The 22,152-nt window shown below is 39.9% G+C and overlaps 3 protein-coding genes across 4 annotated transcripts in view; 1 reads left to right on the top strand and 2 right to left on the bottom strand.

Moving 5' to 3' along the window:
* Positions 1-9,093: 9,093 nt before the first annotated feature.
* Positions 9,094-10,919, bottom strand: LOC115772027 (glycogen synthase kinase-3). The gene has a single exon (XM_030717957.1). It carries the CDS (start codon positions 10,730-10,732, stop codon positions 9,197-9,199), a length of 1,536 nt encoding a protein of 511 aa, XP_030573817.1. The 5' UTR covers positions 10,733-10,919; the 3' UTR covers positions 9,094-9,196.
* Positions 10,920-11,019: 100 nt separating this feature from the next.
* LOC115772028 (tetraspanin-1-like) lies at positions 11,020-14,027 on the top strand. Its single transcript, XM_030717958.1, has 5 exons — positions 11,020-11,556; positions 13,061-13,252; positions 13,314-13,475; positions 13,539-13,739; positions 13,793-14,027. The coding sequence occupies exons 1-5, from the start codon at positions 11,497-11,499 to the stop codon at positions 13,862-13,864; spliced, it is 687 nt and encodes a 228-aa protein (XP_030573818.1). The 5' UTR covers positions 11,020-11,496; the 3' UTR covers positions 13,865-14,027.
* A 2,567-nt stretch (positions 14,028-16,594) lies between these two features.
* LOC115771822 (uncharacterized protein DDB_G0283357) overlaps positions 16,595-22,152 on the bottom strand; it is a 64,080-nt gene continuing 58,522 nt past the window's right edge. Inside the window, exons 16-18 of one of the 2 annotated variants that reach the window (XM_030717702.1) lie at positions 20,426-21,153; positions 16,801-16,809; positions 16,595-16,746 (exon numbers count right to left, since the gene is read on the bottom strand). In XM_030717702.1, coding sequence (XP_030573562.1) covers positions 16,680-16,746; positions 16,801-16,809; positions 20,426-21,153 — 804 coding nt within the window. In that variant the 3' untranslated portion in view covers positions 16,595-16,679. Of the gene's footprint in view, positions 16,810-20,425; positions 21,154-22,152 lie in introns of both variants that reach the window. The other variant, XM_030717701.1, reaches the window with a different exon arrangement.

The raw sequence follows: 22,152 nt of genomic DNA, 5'->3' as shown, positions 1-22,152 counted from the left end.
TTGTCGTGGCCACAGTTCAGAGTGTACTGAAAGCCAGCGCATGGATACAGCATCAGAGAACCGGAACCAGAACGTGAATTTCAGCAACAAGCTCTGATAAGAGGACATAGGAGCAAGAAGCTCGCAGTTTTCAGACTCCAAAAAAAAAAAAAAACATCAAAAAAGGTCGACGTCACGTTGTTGGTTGTTCTCATGTTATTTGGTTGGCTCTGAAAACTTTTTGCGTACTTCAAATTATACGTTCTTGTGCTGACAACCCCTTGCGCTGCTCGTTAGCTACGCGCAGGCATTCATCAAGGGCCTTTAGCATAAATTATGCCCGTCCAGTTATGCCATTTCTTCAGTTTTTCGGTTTCAGATTTGTTTCTGTCGTCTGTTCAGGTTCGCGCCTTTTGTTTGCGCGTTAAGCATGGCCCAATGTGCTTTGCGTTGCTTTCGTATGTCATTTGCGACTGTTCTTCGCGGTTGTTTGTTGTTGTGCCTAAGGTCAGCTTCGAATGTTCTGCGCATGTCCTGGTTTGAGCTTTTCATGTAGCTTCCAATGGTATGTCGGAGAAAAGTTATCGATTTCTGTAGGATAATTACTTGTTTTTTTCTGTAGTCGGGTATTGTAATTGCCTGGGCTTGGATTTCGCGCAGTCGGTTTCGATTTTTTGCTTAGCTCAAGATTTGTAACGGACCTTACATTTTTTATTTTATTTTTTCAAAAATTGTATTTTATAGCAATCAGCTTGTGCTATGCTAAAATATGAACTGCTTCCTGAATTCTGCGCTTGTACACTGCTTACAAGCAGTACCAGGCTGTGTTGTAGGCAGGTATAATTTATTGTTCGCGAAAAAAGCGAAAGATGGCGCTAAACAAACCATCATGTTATTTTCAAAGTGTTCTTTCACATGTATCTTAAATATTTTGTAAATTTTATGTTTTGAATAAATTAGTGGGAAAATTACGAATAGCGAACTAAGATTGCCATAGTAAATATAGTTGCCTTGAAATTTTATTTTTATGATCCAACTAGCGATTCACTCTTTGAATTCTGTAAAAGTGAGTCTTACATTGCTTTTGGGGGAGATTTCTGGCACAGGCCCAGGCGTGTGAGTGTATTTTACAGGTTTATGTTATATTATATATATTGTATTGCACTCCGGTGGGCAAAAAACGTGTGAACCAATGCAAACGGCGTGCACCATAGGAACTTTGATCCTGTTTTCAATCTGTTCATGCGTACAAGCAGCATTGTTGTGCGCTTAAGATCCAAACAGACACAGACATAGCTACATGGGTGCTTGTTTGTGTGTGTCTGTGTGGCATGTGTGGCTGCAGTTGCAAAAACACCTACGCATTGTTGCACAACAATAAAAAGCTGTCACCAACTCACCTGATACCAGCCTGCCAAGCCGACTGCCAGTAGGGCTTATTAGTTTGTTTTGCAGCTGGGCCAGAATCAATCATTGGGCACGAACTGACAAACTGGCAAACACCTGATGGCCCCTTGCGCCTGCAGAGTTTCATTTTGTGCGGCCGCGACCCGCGCCGGATGCCGCGCTAGCCGGATATGAACGCATTCCCAATCAAATTCAATGCAGGAGTGCCTATTGTCCAGGTCACATCTATATTTTTTTTTAGAATTCTCGCATGTCACGCTGATGTTTTTGAGCCCGACGTGACTACAGCAAATTGTTCGCACTGGAGCTGCTTCTGTATTTTTTTCTATTTTTTTTTATGTCGGGAAACTTTAATGCCACCCATTGCGATTTGCATTTTTTAATGGACTGTAAATGTCAGACGTGGAAAAAGCTCATATGAATTTGTCACACCTTACACACTTTCAATGCTTATCGTTTTTCGCTCGAACAAATTTTGAATAGTTTTAGGTGCTGCTCGATCGATGAAGTGCGCACTTTTTGCCATCTATTTGTGTGCTCCTGGCCAGTGAAATCTGACGCTAAGCTACTTACTTGGCCAGTTGGAGACGCCAGTCCAGAGGTTTTTGCACAATTTATGCACTTCCTGACCGGAGCCACATGTGAGGCGGCACTCGAGTGGAGGCCATCTCAATGAGTTGCAAAGCGGCTTTCGATGGCTCCGGCTCCGGCTTCGGCTCGAAACTGCAGGCCAGGCACTTGTACTCGTATTTATGCAAAGTGCACCCATCTGCTGCCAAATGGCTGGGCAAGTGGGCGGCCTATGTTAATTTTCATGGACTGAAATCAATTTGAGGCAAGCTGCAAGTGTGAGAAATATGAAAGAAATTCAGCTCGACGCACAATCAAAACTTTACTAATTATAAACTTGCCGAAAAATCAGCTTAATACAATAAATGCGACACTGGCTGGTAACCCGATTCAGCTCCGCCTCACGTCGTTCCCACGTTCCCGGCCCAACCCACTTAGATTAAGTGCGAAATAAACTTGCGTTTTCAATTACCAGCACCAGGAGCTGAAGTCTTAAGTTGAGCCTGCTGCCAGGCATCAAAGGATATGGAGTAGCCGTCTGCTGACAATGCCAAAATGCAAAGAGCAAAAGCTCTTGAAAACAGAATGCACAGTGCAGGGAATGGGTTGAAAGCTGAAATGGCAACTGGCGACAGCAGCTTAAATTGTTTTTAGCACCATTTCATTCTTTTTCAAATACCCTATAACTATGAACAACGGTGGGTAAAAATGTATAATATGTACTTTATGTGCGATTCGGTAGAAAGGAGAACATCAAAGTTATGGAACTGTAGGTAATATATCATAATGTGCACTTTAAGCGCTCTATATGGAGTGAAAAAAATATGTATAGGGTATATGTGTATCAAAATTTTCCCTCTTTTGTTATGGGATACTATACAATTGAATCAGGAATTTTCTTTGTATTTATTCTTCCAAATATACCCTGTAACTATAAAAGAAATGTAACTAGAAAGAAATATCAAAGATAAGCAATGTGCTCTATGTGGGGTGCATGCGTCTATAGCAGGGTATCAACCAGTCTATAAGCTTTTCTTTCTTCGATTCATTGTTTGTAATTATGGGTAACATATCGTGATATGTACTTTAAGATCGATGTAAATGTTTTACAGGGTATATACAAGTCGATCAGTTTTTTTTCCTTCTAATTTGTCAAAGTGCGAGAACCATTTAAACGCTGCGATCATATACTCTTTAAGCTTATGGCTGATTCTGATTCCTTCAAATATATTTCCAGATCTTTCTCAGCTCTACATAGGCCCGACTTCCTTAAAAGCTAGGAGTTACCTTTTCGAATGGGCACCCAACTGGGGTAATCTGTGCAGCACATTCACTTGGCTTCTTAATTTATTTAAAGCCATGTGCAGTTAGTCATCTGGCGGCATCGGCGCATCAAAAAGCCAGTCGCCAGATAAAGTTTATAATTTCATAGAGTTGCCCGCTCCGCACTTCCGGCGAGGCAGCGTCTTGAATTTATGCACTGAATTAATTATGCACGTACGTCGACGTCGCCGGCTTTTGGCTTTGGCTTTGGCTTTGACTTCATTGCCAGCTCCAGATGCGGTTGCGTCCGAGTCCTGGCGGGGGTGGCTCTTGGTTCTGGTATGGCTTGTCTGCTCGCCTGTTTATCTGCTAGTCTGGTTAGTTTGTGTTTGGTGGCGTTGCCGGCGCATTTAAAATAATTGCACCGCGTTGTCTGAAAAACTGAAACTGGCAATTCGTGTGAAAAGTTTACACAACGCTTTTGGCATAAGCTCATAATGGATTTGTCAGCGGGTTTGTCGCGTTTCTCGCACTGCCTTTGGCCTGGCTGGCTGTGGATGAGCCGCAACAACTTGGGGTAACCCATGGAGCTGCTTATTGGGGCCTTCTGCGTTCCGCTAATGTAAAATATGGATAGTTCTAAGTGGCTGGAAGGCTTTGAGCTGGGATAACGACTGCAAGTTAAATGTTTGGCTTCATTTGCATAGAAGTGTGGAGAAAGTTTTGGGCAAGAAAGAAATTTAGTGGCTGGAGAAAGAAGTTATTAGGCGGTGATATAAGAAGTAGTTCCAAAGAGGAAGTTACGTACTATGTATGCATATATTAAAGTGGGGAAAAGTTCTCTAAATGAAATTAAGAGTAGAACCAAATGCATATGAGAGTGTGACGCTAACAGAACAAGGAAGGGAATACTAATTTTATAAGGATTTGATGAATTTTTAAATAGGTTTTTTATTGAATACAAAGTTTTCCATTTTCAGGTTTTAAGGCAGCTGAGCACGCTTATTGTTTATTTCGTTTAATTGGGTTACGATCAATTCCATTTTTTTGTTTATTTTTCAATAATATCTTTTTATAACATCAAATGAGTCGAAAAGATATCATCCTGGACGATCTGCCTTAATTTGTATGTAGTTAAGCTGTATATGTACACACATAAATTGAGAGCGTTGCAAGGAGATGCCCCATAATTAATTCTCTAAGTTTAAGTTTTCTCGCTTGTCCCTTTCACTTTGTTTATCCAACGTAACGTCCCCTTATACGCTGTGTCAGTTCAACTGGCAGGCGCTGGAAATCGCTCAGATTTCACACCCCACCACCGCCCAATTGCTGTGGCATGGAAACAGTTATAGCTGCACAATGGGCAAGATTCATGTCGCTATCTCGGCAGCGACGTCAACTGTCTGACGTCGTTTATTTACGCCGAGGGCGGAACGTTGAAAGCAAATTGATATTATGTGGATTTGGCTTTCACTTTGGCGGTACCAATATGCGAAATCCTTTGCCAGCGCCCTGGCACCTCCACTCCAGCTAAGCCAGGGATAATGATTATATTGCGCAACGGGCAAGGCAAAAGTGCGCAGAGGGGCCCTGCTGGAATAGACAGGCGCTTTTGCATGCCACGGTGCGGCTTGCGTAGAACAATGTGAGGGGCGGGTTCCTGCTCCAGGCTGCCAGCATAGTATTTGTAATCGACAGACAATCGACGTGCGCTCAACAACATGGAATAATGGAAGTTGAAGCGATGTCGAAGCATACTCCAAGGCATTGCAACTAATTGGGTTTCGCTTAACGTTTCTACAATGGGTTAGAACAAGACCATAGCTCTACTCAGGCGTGGGGTGTTGTCGGTGTGTCTCAGTGCGTGTCTCTGGGCCACTTGATTGGAAAATCAAACTAATTAAAAGATTTCAATTAAACGTCGAGCAAATGGCAATGCAACGACTTGGCGCAGTAATTCCATTAAAATGGCAAATCAATTTCAATAAATTTCATGCGGCTTCAAAAGCGCACAAGGTAAGCACCAATTGGAGGAGAAGCGACACGCCCAGATAACCCAGCGATGCTGCCACACGCTGCTGCTGCTGCTGTTGCTGCTGCTGCTACTGTTGCTGCTGCCCCTGCTGTAAGCGTCATAAAACTGTTACATGCTGACAAATCTGTTAATTGAATCGAGAATCCAATTAAAACTTCAATTTTGCGGAAACTTTGCGCTTTTGATAAAGTTCAAGTGCATAAATGGCCAACATGCGGTCCCTGATTTCATTTCACATGTTGACGCTTCTGACAACACCCTGACAACTCTTGTTTGCACTTGTTTTTCACAGTTTTCATGACTTATTCTTTCTTACACTATGCCCAAATACTAACGAATTTATTTTGCTCACATTCGAAGCGTGTAAATTCAATAACGAATTTTTGTTGGCTTTCCTGGTTGCATTAAAGTGCACAATATACTAATTAGCGTGTCTGCCATTTACACAGTAAACGCCCCCTTTTAGACACGCCCCCCTCACCCCCCCTCCGTCACAAAACGATGACCCATGCCGCACTCCTGCCTGCGTCCTTCTGGCTGCATTTGAAATTCGTGCACGCAAAAATAGTCAAAGCAAAACCGCAAGCTGCGCATAACTAACTGCAACTGCTTTATTTGGACAAACCGCAGGCGGACGCATGCCTCCCATCCAAACACTGCTCATCGCCTATCGTCCCCGTGGGGCCCCTGCCAGCCAGGAGGCAACAAACACAGTTTCAAAGTACCCTGTAGAGACCAGCAACAAGGTCGAGTCTGATCATTTAATAGCCTTGTTTGATTTGTTCTCTATTTATAATGTTGTATCTTATAATCCAAGGGAATAGCATAATGAATTATATCTGATTCATTTTTGGAATGTCTACGCTTCAATATCGGCTTTATCTTTTAAATGAGGCGATAAGTAAAATATTTAATAAATCTAAGCAGCAATCTAATTAAATCGTATGTAAAGATTGGGCCGTGAGACGCCAGACACAGAAATATAGCTGTTATGCTTAAAAGTTTAGTTTGGTTTTTACTACACTCACCTATATTTTTCAACATATTTTATGTACAATAGGGCAAAAGTAATTATTTGTTATTGTTGTCTATGTCAAAACTGTACTACATCTATGATAAAATGTAATAAAATGTTATGTTATGTTTATCTAAATATATGTTGTTGGTAATTTATGAGTTGTTAATTATGCTATATTATTTGAAAGAATGTTGCCTAAACTGTGAGACTTAAAATTCATATTATTTTACAATTAGTCTCGGGCAAAGTTATTTTAAATACGAACTCATCCGCAGTTTTAGTTTTGAGTTTAGAATTACAAAATTTGCAACAAGTTTAAGTACTGTTCACCTGCAGTACAAATTGGTGGTAGCTCCGGCTTCGGTTACACATTTCGGCAGTTGTACAAAGCCCATTAAAATTGCATTTAGTGAAAATTTATCAGTGTGCAGAAAGGTAGCAACCGCCGGCGCACTTTGCACTCGGCTAGCTACAAGTGTGCGTGCCCGGAAACGGAAATAAAATAACTCTCTCACTCGGCAGTCAGCCAGTTGCAATATCCACCAAAACACCATCTCTCTCGCTCTCTCGCTTTCTCTCTCTCTCTCTATCTCTATTTCACTCTCGCTAACTCTTCTGCCTAGCTGTCTATGCCGCGCAGTCTGCGATTGTTTGTTTGCTAGTTTGTTTGTCTGTTTGCGTGGTCGCCAGGCGTTTATGCAAATGTTTGGCCCGAGTGCTTTAACTGAAAACACTTTAACCACATTCACCTTGGGCGGCTGCTTGTTAGTAGCCATTGAAAGCAGCAGAAGATGCCAACACCAAGGCATGACCCAATGCCTTCTTCAGCTCCAGCTCCAGCCCAGTTGCCCAAAAGGCCATAAAATGCCTGCAAGTTAGAGCTTTGGCCTCTAACTCTCCCCAATGGCTGTTGTTGCCGAAAAATGTTTCATTGCTTTGGGTGCTTCTGCCCCGGACTGGGGGAGGCTTCTGCTGTCGACTCGTTTGCCACACCTCGCTAAAAGTCAGTCGTTTTTCTCTCTCTGTTCATGGTTCCATGAGCTGCTATTATATAGTGTGTAGCATACCGTAATCTTACTTCAGTCAAAGGTTTTGCACGGCCAACCGAAACACTCTCTGTTAAGCAGACACACTCACACCCACACACTCACACACCCACCCACTCACACACACACACCAACACACACACAGCAATACATGCACACATGCGGCAAACACTTTGGCGTGTTTATTATGGAGCTGTTTTTGCCGTAGGAGCGCTGCTCTTGGGGTTGCTATGGCAAAATATGCTCGAGCTGGTAGTCGTACTTGTATTTAGTATATGAACTCGTCAGGTCAGATATTGTTTGATTAAACACATTAGCATTGCAAGCATTGTGAGCTTGTGGCGACTGAAGAAACAGCCTGGTAGAAAAAGTCTGAGATTATGTGTAGGTTAATAAATTTGATATCAGATGAAGCAAATGTCGCGACTTAACATTGTGAGTCTATGGTTTAATGAGGGCTTCAAGAGATACATTTATTTATAACCAGCTCGAGTTACCCGCAGAGGCATGATCTGATTTTCATGTTCATTGATTGATGTAATTTATGTAACGTATGAAAAAAGCAGAAGTAGGAACAAAACAAAAGATTTTTAAGCCTCATAGGCTTACGATATTTTATAAGACCTTATTTAATTACGTCGGTAAAGGTAAAAAGGTATAAAAGGTATTGTAGAGATGTGACCATTTGGGCAGGCCGTTGATCATTAAGTTAAATAGTAAAGCCAAACAGTTGTATGCATGTACATCTATTGATTTGTATGTCTCAGAGCGAGCCATGTATCATAGTTAGAACATAGCTTGAGCGAGAAGATAATTTATATAACCCCATTAAGTTTTATTCTTACACAATTTCAATATTGAATTTCGCGTAACAAGCACGTAGGTAATTGTATGCTTAAATTATAAGTATTCCCTGTTTAATGCCGTGGACAACAACTTTCAACAACTTTCCAAATAATGGGTAGGTGTTACTTAGCGCCTTTTGCAACACTGCCACTTACAGTAGCAACAACAACAACAACAGCAACAACAATGCCAAGCCAAGTCGAGCTGGTGAAAACAAAACAAACATTTTCTCTTACGAAATTTATCGTTTGCATAAATTTGCTTTATTGCCCTGCTCCAAAGCCTTGTTGTTACGTGCTGTGTTCGCGTGTGTGTGTGTCTGTGTATGTGTGCAGGAAGTGTAACTTTCGTTGGCAGACCAGGACAAGGCTAGTAAAAGCAACAACAACAAGGACAACAACAGCGAGGCGTATGGCAAATGTGGCGAGCAAAGTTTTCCATTATTCAATTTAACTAATGAAACTGAAAATTCATTTTACCACATTAACACACACACATACACACATTGGGAGTCAGAGGACGATGGATGTGGCAGGAAATGTGAACCGTTGCCGCCCGCAGCAGGACATGTGTGCGTGTTGTCTCGTAGCCCATTCTAATTTGGTTGCTCGTAGTTGTTTCCTTAGTATGACTGCGTGTGTATGTGTTGGCCCTATAAAACGCGAAAATTTATATTTAGAGGGCAGCTAGGACGACATTCATGACAGCGTCCAGACTTCACCCCTCGTGTTGGCGGCATTTTAATAATTAAGCATACTTTTAGGCGTTCCCATGTCCATTTGGCCTGAGACTGGCGTCTGTTTTTGCCGAATGTGGCGACATTTCGACCTTATAAATGATGTGACCAAAATGTGCGTTCAGTTCATTTATTTACCGCTAGAACCCCTCAAAGGCGATTGGGGGAAGCGACTTCTTCCGAGATTTACGAGCCTTGATTTCGATATACGTTAAATTTTTATTGCTCTCATCAATTGTTGCGTTGAGGAATTTGTGAACAAACATTAACAATACTTAGTGTACTTCATCATCTTCCTAATCATCATTATCATCATCTGCATTGTCTTCATCATCATCGACTGCGTCGGCTTCATCGTCGTCGTCGTCGTCGTCGTTGTTATCGTCATCGTCATCTGTTAGCTGCTCCTCAAACACATCACTGGAAGAGGGGCTATCAGTGCTGTTGTATTGCTCCTCAGCACCCTGTTCTTCAGCCGCATCTGTTATCACATCTTCCTCGCAGACATCTGTATCCGTCTCATCAAAGCACACCACTGTACTGCCGACGTGGTCGCCATTGCCCAGCTCCCTTCGTTGCAGGCACTGCGTAGGGGTTGGTCTTTGGGCGCGAACACTGTCGCCCAGCTTCAATACTAGATCTGATGGTTCCTTGACCTGTTTACGCAGCGTCGACTGATTGCTGTCCAGTCGGGGTGAGTTATCTTCGCCAGCGGCCCGCCGATTGCCAGAGCTGCCTGATGTGTCAGGTTTTTCGGAGTTGGCGTTTGCCATCAGAGTAGGCATCAGTTTTGGATCGATGGATCTCTCGTATTCCGTAAAGTCAAATAATGGCGGCAGAGGGCGTCCATTGGGTAGCTGCTGGTTGGGCTCATTGCGCAGCTCATCAAAGAACGGATGCGCGCAGGCCATCAGAGGTGACACACGGTCATTAGGTGTATATATGAGCAGTTTGGATACCAAATCGATCGCCTCTGGTGGTGTTCGGATGCGAAATACTTTGGGCCAAGGATGCGCCTTCAGTTGCGGAAGCTTCAATTGCTTGTAGTTTGGATTCATCTCTTGAAGCTGCTCCGGTGTCGGTGTGCCCATTACCTTAACAATCTCGACGATCTGATCGACGCCCGAATCGCCAGGAAAGATTAGCTGCCCCAACAGCAGCTCAGCCACCACGCATCCAGCGCTCCACATGTCGATTTTTGTTGAGTAATGTGTGGCACCAAATATGAGTTCCGGCGATCTATAATATCTGGAGCAGATGTACGATACGTTTGTCTCGCCACTAATCAGCTGCTTGGCGCTGCCAAAGTCGCACAGCTTGAACACACCTGTTTCCGCATCGAGAAGCATGTTCTGCGGTTTGATGTCACGATGACAGAAGCCATAGCTATGCATAAAGGCCAGGCTTCGGAACATCTGGTACATATAGAGTCGAACGTAATTGACGGGCAGGGTTTGCTTGGCCCGCGCGTATTGTCGCTCCACTTTATATAGAGTTTCAGGCATGTACTCCATAACAAGGTTCAAATAAACATCTTCACGTTTTTCGCCGCTGGAATAGAAAAAATACCTGAGGGTGATAATGTTTGGATGCTTCAGCTTTCGCATGATCTGCAGCTCGCGGTTTTTGAAGCGACGATCCTGTAAAACTTTCTTTATAGCAATCGGTTCGTTGCTGGGCATCAGTTTGGCATGAAACACGACGCCAAAGCTGCCATTTCCAATGACCTTGCTGTCCATATAACTGATCTCGGTCATCGTGTCTGGGCCATAGCCGGCGGTGGCCACCACCGTGGTCAGCTTGTTATTTATGTTCATATTCTTGGCAGCCATTTTTTGCTTTCCAATTGATTTATATTTATATTTATATTGTTCTTTTTTTTTTTTTTTTGGATTATATCTTAGATTTTTTACAAAAGACAAATAATATGAACCTAATTATTGGGGGGTGAGAATAACGAATCGGCCTTTAAAGACATAAGTATATTGGCTATTGTTTTCTTTATTTTTAGATAATTTCAATGTCCCTATTTTACTTTTGATTGCTTTACCGACCTTTAGGCCAATACCTACTTGGTTTTCTCATATTTTACTTTTAATATACCAAATAATTGACATTATTTAAGAGAACTCTGTATTTAAACTGTCATATAATACAAGATTTATAATTATATTTACAGGAACATCTAACTTTTCCCATGGGAAAAGGTAGATACACAACCAAAATTGAGCTTAGTTCATCTTCTCTTGCGGTTTTGGCTGTGCGCTCCTAACCAATCAGTCAGTCAGTCAGTCAATCAGTCAGGACAACTAGACAGCATCTTACATTAATGGAGAGAGAGAAATTATAGATGTAAGACTTAATTGCTAGCTTTTAATATGATGTCATATATACAAAATATGCACCCGCATGCGGTCAACGGTTAAGTTCAGAGAGTAAACCGACCATTTAATCGCAATGCTGTGACTAAGCTAAATCAGAAAAGAGTCTCCAATATTGTATTATAAGAACTTTTGATATCAGAAAAGAACAGCAGTTGGTTACGGGAACTGAAACTCGTTAGTCGAACGACAAGTGCTAACAGAACATTAACAATATGGGTTGTGGTGCAGGACTAGTGAAATTTCTGTTGATTTTGTTCAATGTTTTGTGCTTGGTAAATGAATTAAAAAAGTGCTTGCTGTGATCACTACAAATATTCAGACTGTTAATATTTAAAATATTTGTTATTATCATGTATTTTTTTAAGCATGTCAGCGACTGAAAAAACTCGGACACCTTTACAATTACCCACCTATTCCGAGTTTCTCTGTTGCATTTTAGCTTAAGCAGATTATTCAACAAATTATCAACATTTGTTTTTAGTAATTGAGTTAACTTGGCTCAGTTAATCAATTTATTTTTTGTTTTAATTGGGCACATTTATATTGTTGTTAAAAAATTTCTTTGAAAGCCCAATTAAATATATAGAAATGAGATTTTTATAATTTACTGATTTGAAGAGAAAGGCAATAATATTGGGTCTAAATTGTATTTCAACCATTTTAAAAGTTATTTTTCCGTTCTGGAACCCACAAGCCAAAGTAATTTGTCAATTTGATCTTTTGCATTCGATGTATATGAAAATATCATTTTGCAATACTCGATTGTTTGTTTTTTTAATGTTTGCCAATTTTAAAACTGCAACAGATTACTCAATATAAATGACTTATAAAGTGAATTGTAAGTAAAATGACTTACCGGCTTAATATTGGAATGTTATCGGTACCCGCATTTGAAGGAACCATGAGTCACATTCACTGCAACCTATTCTTATATCTTTAACAGGGTATACTAGTGTGGGCAATGAAACATTGCAAAGACCGGTCTTTCTGTTTCATATTTCGGAACCGGTAGGACCGGAAGGATCATAGAAATCTAGCTTAAGAGTTTCGAAGTCTACCATGCCTTTGCATTTCTACAAAGTCTTACCAACATCAGAATACGATATGATATGGTTTAGTAAAAACAGGTCGAAAAATGAATTTTTAAATGGAATAAGTAAGAGGTTCTAGTCGGGAGCTTCCGACTAGGTTCCCTGAACCCTCTTCTTCCAACATCAAATGCATATATACATATATTATATTTTAGAAGCTATATGTCAAGTTTGGTGACTCTAGCTCTTATTATTTACCAAAATTGCCTAAAAACAGGATATCGATATCGATTTTTAATCGATTGCTTGGAAACGGAGTAAGTTATCGATTATCGGAATCAAACTCGATCTGGCACTAGGAGCACCTACATCTAAAATTTAAAGTCTCTAGCTCTTATAGGTTCTGAGATCCTTGCGTTCATACATACGGACAGACGGACGGACGTTCAGACGGACAGATAGACAGTCGGACATGGCTAGATCGACTCGGCTATTGATGCTGATCAAGAATATATATACTTTATGGGGCCGGAGATGCTTCCTTCTGCCTGTTACATACATTTGGATTTTGCACAAATACGATATACCCTTATACCCATTTTTAATGGGTTCAGGGTATAAAAATGTTATGTTGGTCAAGATATATTCACCAATCTCAGGGGCTTTACAACTTTTCTCAGATATCTGCTAAGAATATCAGAGTGTTGAAGATATATGTTGCATCTTGTTTGCTTTTCGTTTGCAGATATGTGGGGCTACTCTAGCTATTTTGGGAGCTTTAATGGTTCTGGATATCAAAGATGTTTCTTACACAAAGGAGTTGTTAACTGTGAACAGTGTGTCGATTGTAACGCTAGTTTTGGGCACCCTGGTATTTATCATTTCGCTGTTAGGTTGCTGCGGTGCCCTGTGCGGTCAACCCTGTCAGCTTCGAGCGGTAAGTGGTAATTCCTTTGATCTGCTTAACACAATTTAATTCCGAATTCTTATGTTAATAGTACTCGCTAGTTATGTTGATTTTATTTGTTTGCCAAATAACCTTTGTCATCTATGTCTGGACGGAATTTTACGCAATACGCACCCATGTGGTTAGTTTTGTAAAAATTGTGTGGAAACAACGCGAGACAGATGGCATACTTCTGCATAGATTGGAAAGACAGGTAAGAGTTTACCTATGCGTCTCCCTGTAAGAGAATCAATTAAAGGCCCGAACTTCTTTATAGTTAAAATGTTGCGGCATGAATGGTTTCATGGACTACATAAAAAATGGTGAACATCTTCCTGCATCCTGCTGTGGCTTACCAAACAGCCAAACTTGCCCGGAAGCCATATTTAGAGGGGGTTGTTTAGATGCTTTTGCCCATTTGTGGGATTCGAGTGCGAAAGTTGTCAAAATCGGAGTACTAATTGTATCTGGAGTGATTGTAAGTTTTTAGATTGTTTTTTGCATAACCTGTCTAATTCGAAATTCTTACAGTTTACGGCTAGCATGTTTGCCAGCTATTTGGCCCACAAAATACGCAGAGGCAACGAATTCGAATACTATTAATAAAAGTTGATACAGAGATACTTTTTAACTAATATATTTTATAATCGACATTGTATCAATTTTAATTATTTTACAACCTTTTCGTTTGACCACAAAATATAAGTGTCAAGTTTAACAACATGGATAAGCATTTTTAACCCTATTTAAGGATTATGTGTGGAAATGTGACTACGGCACGTCTTTGAAATAAATGTCAACTATAAGGAGAACTATGAGTATATATTTTGTTGTCATGTTTTTTCTGGGCATCACTAATTTCATCTTAGACAGAATTCACAAGTACCTTTTCGAATGCTTTAGGACATTTTTTCTATGCCTAAATCCTAAAGAATATTCCAACTTCAATTATGTTGCAGCTTTCTTTGTTGCGCTTATCGTCACAGTCGTAAGCATTGTTATCAGCGTGACACTCGTCTTTACTAAGGCGCATTTAGTGATAACTCAAGGGATGCTTTTGTTTTTGTCGTTTAAGTTCGTTAATTTTGAGTTCTTAGAATTGATGCTCCTTGTCCACGTTGTTCGAGTTGAAACTTTTGGCTGTCGCCTGTCGCCGTTGTCTACTGCCCTTTGTCTTGGCCACTCGCTTATCGGGCTTGGCTTTGTTGTGCTTAACAATTTTTAGTGTTCTTTTTCCCTGGGGTCAGCATGCCCCGAACAGTTTTTGCCGCTGCATTGGCAATAATAACAAGGGTAGAGATGGCTGGTTGTTGTTGTATAAAATGCTTTTATTTGCAGTTATTTTGTATACTGTATATCGTATATATATTAGATATATAAAAGTGACACACTCATTGTAAAATCTTGTTAGACACAGATACATATATAATATTTCATTTGAATTATGCGTTTTGTTTGCCTGTTGATACTTTAATTTTTTCCTTTAATTTGATTAAGTGCTAAGAAAATCGATCAACTTACATTGGGTACAATACTATTACTCGAATTATGTTATTTATTTAATATACGTTTTTTTTTCATAAGTGGCTCTAATTACTCCACCTAAAAGTAATTTATTATAATAATAATAATTGTTAGCTTTTAATAGTGGCAGTGTTTCAATTTAGTGTTTCTTAATTGTTTTTTACTGATGAGCTGAAGAGAAATGGCTAAAATAGATATATATTTACATGCTACAAACACCGACGCATATACGCACACACACACACACACACACACACACACACACACATACGCACATACACACGCGTAAAAGAATAGATACATAGATATTTGCGCTTAAATTATTTGCAAATGATTAAACAAAATTGAGCTTAAAATATGGTCAAAATTGTGTTTGTTATACGTGTGTGTGTGTGTGTGTGTGTGTGTGTGTGTGTGTGTGTGTCTGTTTGTGTGTTGTATCTTTGCGGGTTGCGCTTACATAAATATTATTGAAATTGCTGGACGTTGTTGGCATAAGTAAGTAAGTTGTTTATTTTTATTACAGCTAGTTTCATAATGGTTAACATACACACAAATATGCACATAAACATATAGATATATATGAGTAATATAATTTTATTTAAATTACATTTATGGGCTACTTAATAAATTTATTTGGCTTTATTTTCTGCTTCTGTTTCTGTTAAATTTTCCATTGAAGTAAAATTAAATTTTACATAATTTTCATGCTACTTTTGCGGCATTATTTGTATGCGTATCAAATTGGTTCTTAGTAGTTAATAAAAAAGCATATTTAATTTACTTGCAGGCCACACACACACACACACACGCAGTCGCACACACACATGCGGAAGCAACACACGCATAACAATAAAATTTTATATTTATCGCTAACGATTTCCTTGGCCAGGAAGCGCAAGTGTTTTTTTCTGCCTTCTCGCGTGTGTGTGTGTTTGCGTATAGCTGTGGCTAAGCCTCAACATACATACGTACTACATACATATATGTATATATGTCTCGTAAGCATAAATATCTTTGTGCTGCCTGCTTTAGGGGCATCTTCCATTTTGCTGTCTGTGCCGCACGCATATTTTAATAAATTTTATGCCGCTGAAATGCGCGCCGCTTATCATTAACGCACAATTTATTTTTGCTTTTATGTTGTTGTTATTGTTGTTGTTATTGTTGTTGCTGCTGCTGCTGCTTTTGTTGTTTGTGTGCCCTCTTATCTGGGAGTTACATTTGCTTTTTTGGCTTTTTGATTATTTGCTGCGCATCCTAAGCTATTTCGAAATTCTTCGTATATTCGTTTACTTATTTTGCATGCATATTTTAAAGTGTTTTGCTTAGCTAATTAGTTTTAAGCACAATTTGATCTTTTCCTTTGCACACACACACACACACACACACAGAGACACTCACAGAGTCATACTATACACAGGCATACTTAAGATTCGTTACAGACATTATCTATTTACATGTTGGCAAAATGTACATTTAATTTGCAACGACAAAGCCCGCAACGAGTTGTTGTCGAGTCGAAAGTTTTGCACAACTTTTGGCCCAACGGCTTTTAAATGTTGTTTATTGTTGTTGATGTTGGTTGCTGTTGTTGCTGCTGCTCGTGCTACTGGTTGCTGTTGCAGTTGCCTCTTTTTGTTTTCCATAGCATACTTTTGTGCGAGCACCCGCATGTAGTTTTCATTTAACTTTGCACTTACACGTGTTGTTGCCGTTGTTATTGTTGTTGTTGTTGTTGCTGCTGTAGCTTATAGCCAAGCTTGTTGCTGCTCGAAGAGCTGTTGCTGTTGCTGCAATTGTTGCCGCTGTTGCTGTTGTTGCTGTTGCTGCTGCAGCCAAAGTTTACAGAATGCAGTCGGCGGCGGCGCCGAAGCGTAAACTGTGGCAGATGCTACTGAAACGTGGTGCAGTTGCTGCTGCTGCTGAGCCTGGGCATTGTCGTTGTGGGCGGGCGTTGGCTATTGCAAATTAAATTTAGCTAATTCTCACAATTCTGTGCTCATTTCGCTTACAATTGCGCTCTGCATTGTTGTTGTTGGTATTATTATTATTATATAGTTGTTGTTGTAGTTGTAGTTGCGGTTGATGTGGCATGAAAAATAGAAATGCAAACATTCGCTTATTAGAAAAAAGTTTTAGCTTGTTATAGCATTAGGCTTTAAGCCATTCTGTGTGGCTTATCCGAGTTGTAAAGTGTGCGTGTGCGTGAGTATGTGAATGTGCGTGTGTGTATTTGTGGCTTGTTAGTTCATTTTTCTCTAAACTACTGTGCGTATGCGTTATGCGTTTAGGTAAACAAAGCAAAAATAAAAGCTCTTAAAATATGCCAAACTTTATGGCCAGGCAGCCATTAAATCATTTAAGCGTTTGTAGAAAAAGTAAAATGTATGCAATATTTTTGTAGTTGTTGCTGTTTTTATCTAGTTGTGGCTTTTCGGGCGCCCCAACAACACAAATAATTACTTAATTTCATCATAAGCCTAGCAAAAAATAAAACCAAGGACTAACAAACCAACACATATATATACATAATTTCGACGCCGGCGTTGTCGACGTTTTATATAGACGTTCATAAGCTTATCTCTCCGCCTACTATAAAAATGCGTGCCACAAACGAATGCCGCCGCGGCACTTTCAACATTTTCAGCACTTTTTTGTCCCCGCCTTGTTTTTTTTTTTCTGTTTTTGTCGTCGAGCACAAACTGCGTAAAGTTTTGCTGTGTTGCCCTTGCGTTACTTTCACTTGCCCCTTTTTGCATGTGGCACGAGCCAACTACAAAAAGTCGCGAATCGATGGGCGATGCGAACGAAACAAAACGATAGACAAGGAGTAGCACTTTGTTAGTACACTATACTAACAACACAGACCATCATGTTAGGGCATTTAAATATATTTCGTTCAACATTGACTAGATTTTCTTTCTTTTTTTTTTATTAGTTCTTGTACGAGGTATTCTAACTGGAAAGATGTTGAAAATATGTGCAAAACAATTATGTCAAATCAAATCAATTATTATCAAATAATTAAATATATCAATTTTTTAAAACCATATAAATTTTTCTCGAATTTCTTGAATATTTTTGCTTAGCTTAAAGCTTAAGATATAGATACAGTATATGTATCTGCCTTTGGTAAACTTTAAAATCAATGTAACATTTATTTTTTGACAAATGCTAACTATTAAAAAATAAATGGAATATAATACAACTCTCGAAAGGATTATACAGCTCAATCATATCAGCTATTACATAACATTTACGCCGTAGAGTATTTCCAATTCCTTATGAGCCCAAACTCTTTTTACACATTTTGTTTCATTTTTTTTTTGGTCTTTTGTTTATTTGGCTGCGCAAGTATTTGTGCGATATGAAATTGTTGTAGTGCGCTGAGCCTTTTTGCCTTTCATTGCGTATTTGTGTGTTGCTGTGTTGAAATTTGTATTTATGTTGCGCTAGAGGCCTGGCTGGGCACATAGACGAGGACATCGACCGGGAAGTATCATTTGCCCGGCACTTGCCTACCCTCGTAAATTTTAATGTTTTTGCTTTTCTGCTTTTGCCAGAGCTATCATATTTTCAGCTATGCGTGTGTGTAGGTTCCTTTTTTTTTATTTTCTCTGTATGCCTATGTGTTTATGTGTCTGTGTGTGTGTGTTTGGATGTTTGGTGAAAATTATGTATATTTTTAGCACTTTCGCTTGTTTTGTTTTCGCTTATCGAGTTTGAAGGTCATTTGCTTAGCTTTCATTGCAATTTTTCGTCGCTTTTTCCCCAGCAGATGTGCGTGTGTATGTATCAGTGTGTGTGTGTGTGTGCCCTTGAGTGTGATATCATATCTTCATATAGTATGTCTGAAATGAATGTTTGCCTGCCTGGCTGCGCAGTTAATTTGTTGTGAAATTGTCATTTTGTTGCTTCAATGGCTGCGTGCAATGCGGCGTATGAGTAATATTCGTGACGAAACTCAAAACAAATGTAAATGAATGGGCAAATGTATGGAAGGACCTTTCGGGGTGCGCTAATGAGGCGCAAACAGATCCGGGGAGACAATTGAAAGAGCAGGGAATATTTTTTTTTTTGGGCTGCCCCCCAGTACAGGTCTCTCCCTATCTCATAGCAGAAGCAAATTTAAATTGACATGTTTAAAGTCAATTTGTGCGCTGCCTGAACTTTGGCTCATAAACAGGGCAACGGCCACGCCTACAATCCAGTTGTCGTCCAGCCCCTCCCCGCTGACATTAACCTATTCATTTGTAAATGGGCTGTCGAATTTCGTTGTGGCATTCACATTGTCTTCGCGTCGCATAAATATTTGTGCGCCTTTTGCCATGCCGAGCGTAAAAACGTAGATGGAGCAAAAATAAATAAACAGGAACAGGAATAGAAGTGGAAACAGGAGCAGAAACCGAAACAAATGGCGAGAGGCAGTCAAATCAAATGTAAATCCAAAATGAAAGCAAGCGCCAAGTGAAATTGAAATGAAAACGAATGTAACGCGGAAGAGTCTTTTCCATTTTCCTACATTTCCCCATCATTGTCGTCGTCGTTGTTCTTGTTGTTGTTATTGTCGCTTTACATTGTTTCCCAGTTTTCTCGAAGGCAATTGAAAATTGGCAGCTGGCAAAGTGCTTTGGCTTTGGCCATGCCTAAGGAACCCCACGGAGAAGCTAAAGGCCAAAACGAAAGCTGCCGTCAAGGGAGCTCCTGCCACACCCATTGAGCGTTGAGCCACGCATAGGCCTAACAGGCACATTAATACATAATTTATAATGTTTTTATTCTGTTTTATTTGGTTGGGTCTTGGCGCTCTTTAAGGCGCAGCATTATGTGTGTGCGGCTTGTTGGGCAATTTGATTAAGAAATTTCGAGCTGGAGATGAGTGTAAGTGATTTTAAATTGAAGCAGCTGAAAGAAATCTTGATCACCTGCCTAAATTATATTGTTAAAATAAGCATAAAATAGTCAATTCTTGGTATAAGAATCGTTTTCTCTTGTTCGTACCGTATCAGAATAAATCAACTTCTTCCGGCAATATCAATATAAATCCTGCACGCGAAATGGAAACAACACATTGCAAAATATTTAACAGGCATATTAGGCACCTGCTCAATTTTAAAAGTCAGATTGCATGATTCTAGTAACGAAAGAAAACACGAGGAAACTAATTGGGAATTTCACGAATAGTTTCTACTTGAACAGCAGCATATAAGAAACAGACTTAAACGATAAAGACTAGTAGTAAACGTATTAAATATAGTTCTTGCTTATTGCATATTGCTTGTTAGCACAACAATTCAAACACAATCTCCACTGGGGGTTCAATACACATTGTCAGGGCTTAAGTTGCCCCAACTGCAATGGGAAATTCAAACTACGTTTCACCTTTAAGGCTGCAGTTGCTGTGGTTGCTGTGGCTGCATGCGGGTGGTTTAAGGGGCGCACCTTAACAGTATAAGAGTATCTGGTTGTTAGCTAAACAAAAACTGGCAAAGAACTAAAATAAAATAAAATGGAAAACATTTAAATGGCCGATACTGGCAAAAAAAAAAAAGATTGCAGCAGAAGTCAAACGACAATATTCGAAAATAAGAATAAAAAAAGTATAAAATGTAAGGGAAAACCAAGAAATAAACTTACCGGCGACTACTTTGTATAATTGGCGATAGGATTATCTCTAAGCTGGAGGAAATGTTTTGAGTTTGTTGTAAATTCGAGTGCGTATTGGAATTGGTTCGTAGTGAATTCGTTGCGGCAGCAACTGTTGCAGCTGCTGCTGCTGTTGCTGTGGATTGTTGTTGCTGTTGGTTTGTGGGGGATGTTGGATGATCACTGGGTGGCGCATTCAGATTCGGATTGGCATTCGTATTGGAGTTGGTTTGGTTACTATGGCTATTGCTATTTGCATTCAATGTGGGACAATTTAACGTTTGGTTGGCTGTGGTAATTGGCAATGTTTGTTGTTGTTGCTGTTGCTGCGGCTGCTGCTGCTGCTGATGTTGATGTTGCTGTTGTGCTTTGGTGTCGTTGGCACATTGCTGACCACTGTAGACATTCGCATTGCAATTATCTAGATTAATATTGGCCAAAGCGGAAATGGATGCAACTGTTGTTGTTGCTATTGCATTTCGATTGCTATTGTTGTTGTTGTTGTTGTTGTTGCAGTTACTGGCACTATTGTGGCTGCCTGTGGGCGACATCAAAGGGACGTCAGCATCAAACATATCCTCAGCTTCAGCGGCCTCATCGTCATAAACATCATCGGTGTCTTCGGTTTCATCATTAGTTGTAGCCGCATCCTGTTGGAGGGCCTCCAAAACGGCCATTACCTCATCCTCTTCACTGCAGGAGTGCGATGAGTGCATTGCCTGTGCATTTCGATGGGGTTTTTGCGGGTTTTGTTTTGAGTTTTGGTGGAGTAGGGGGTATTGAAAACACAAAACAAGGTTTAGCTCTCTTGCAGGGGTTTCGGGTCTACATACAGTTATGTACTAAAACAGGCACAATCTCTATACATATATATATATATATATATATCACATTTTAGCACAATTCGTCATGCACTTAGATAAATATTGTTTAGCCACAGACTTAATCAAATATTATTGCTGCTAATTCAACATCAATATCAGCAATAAACTAAACAAACAATAAATAATTATATTGATTTATGCAGGCAAACATGCGCGATGCATTTTATTACATACTTGATACTAAATATATTTATGTATATGTATTTATATCACAAATCAAAAAAGTTGTTTGTATGTGTACTTTGTGAAATGCAGTTTAAAAATCAGCTACAAAAGCTGGCGTTGTTTTCTCGTAAATTTAATATTATAGCTACAGGCGAGCAAATTTTAATTACACACATTCAAATCCTGCGTAAAATACTCACGACAACAACAACAATAATAACAACAACAACAACAAGGACAACAAACCGCAAAACCAAACAACAATGTGAACAACACAATGGCACATGCCAAATACCCGTGGATGGGGCTTAACAAAAGCTCGCCCGGTTGCGTTCATAAAGTGACCGCCGGCTAAACACCTGACCAAAATCAGGTAGCAGCCACCGTAGGAGTTGGAGTGCTTATTGTGCTCATGCCACAGGACTTGCGCTCTGTGGTTTACGATTGTTTGCACTGCCATGGATCTGAGTGACGATTGTTCAATGATTATTGTTGCTGTTGTTGTTGCTCTGGCTGTGGAACTTTAAGTAAACCGCCTCGTAAAGCTTAACTGTAGCCCTCGTTTAAATTCCAAAAAGTGCCCGTAGATGCTGTTTAACTAACCAAAATGCTGGCAAAGGGAATTTCTCTTAAAAATTAAATTTGAGAAATCAACTATTATCACGGGAA

Source organism: Drosophila novamexicana, unplaced genomic scaffold (genome assembly GCF_003285875.2).
Source record: "Drosophila novamexicana strain 15010-1031.04,08,12 unplaced genomic scaffold, DnovRS2.1 tig00000108-arrow-pilon, whole genome shotgun sequence".
In the NCBI taxonomy this organism is placed as follows: Eukaryota; Metazoa; Arthropoda; class Insecta; order Diptera; family Drosophilidae; genus Drosophila; species Drosophila novamexicana.
This window is presented reverse-complemented; position numbering and strand designations above follow the sequence as displayed.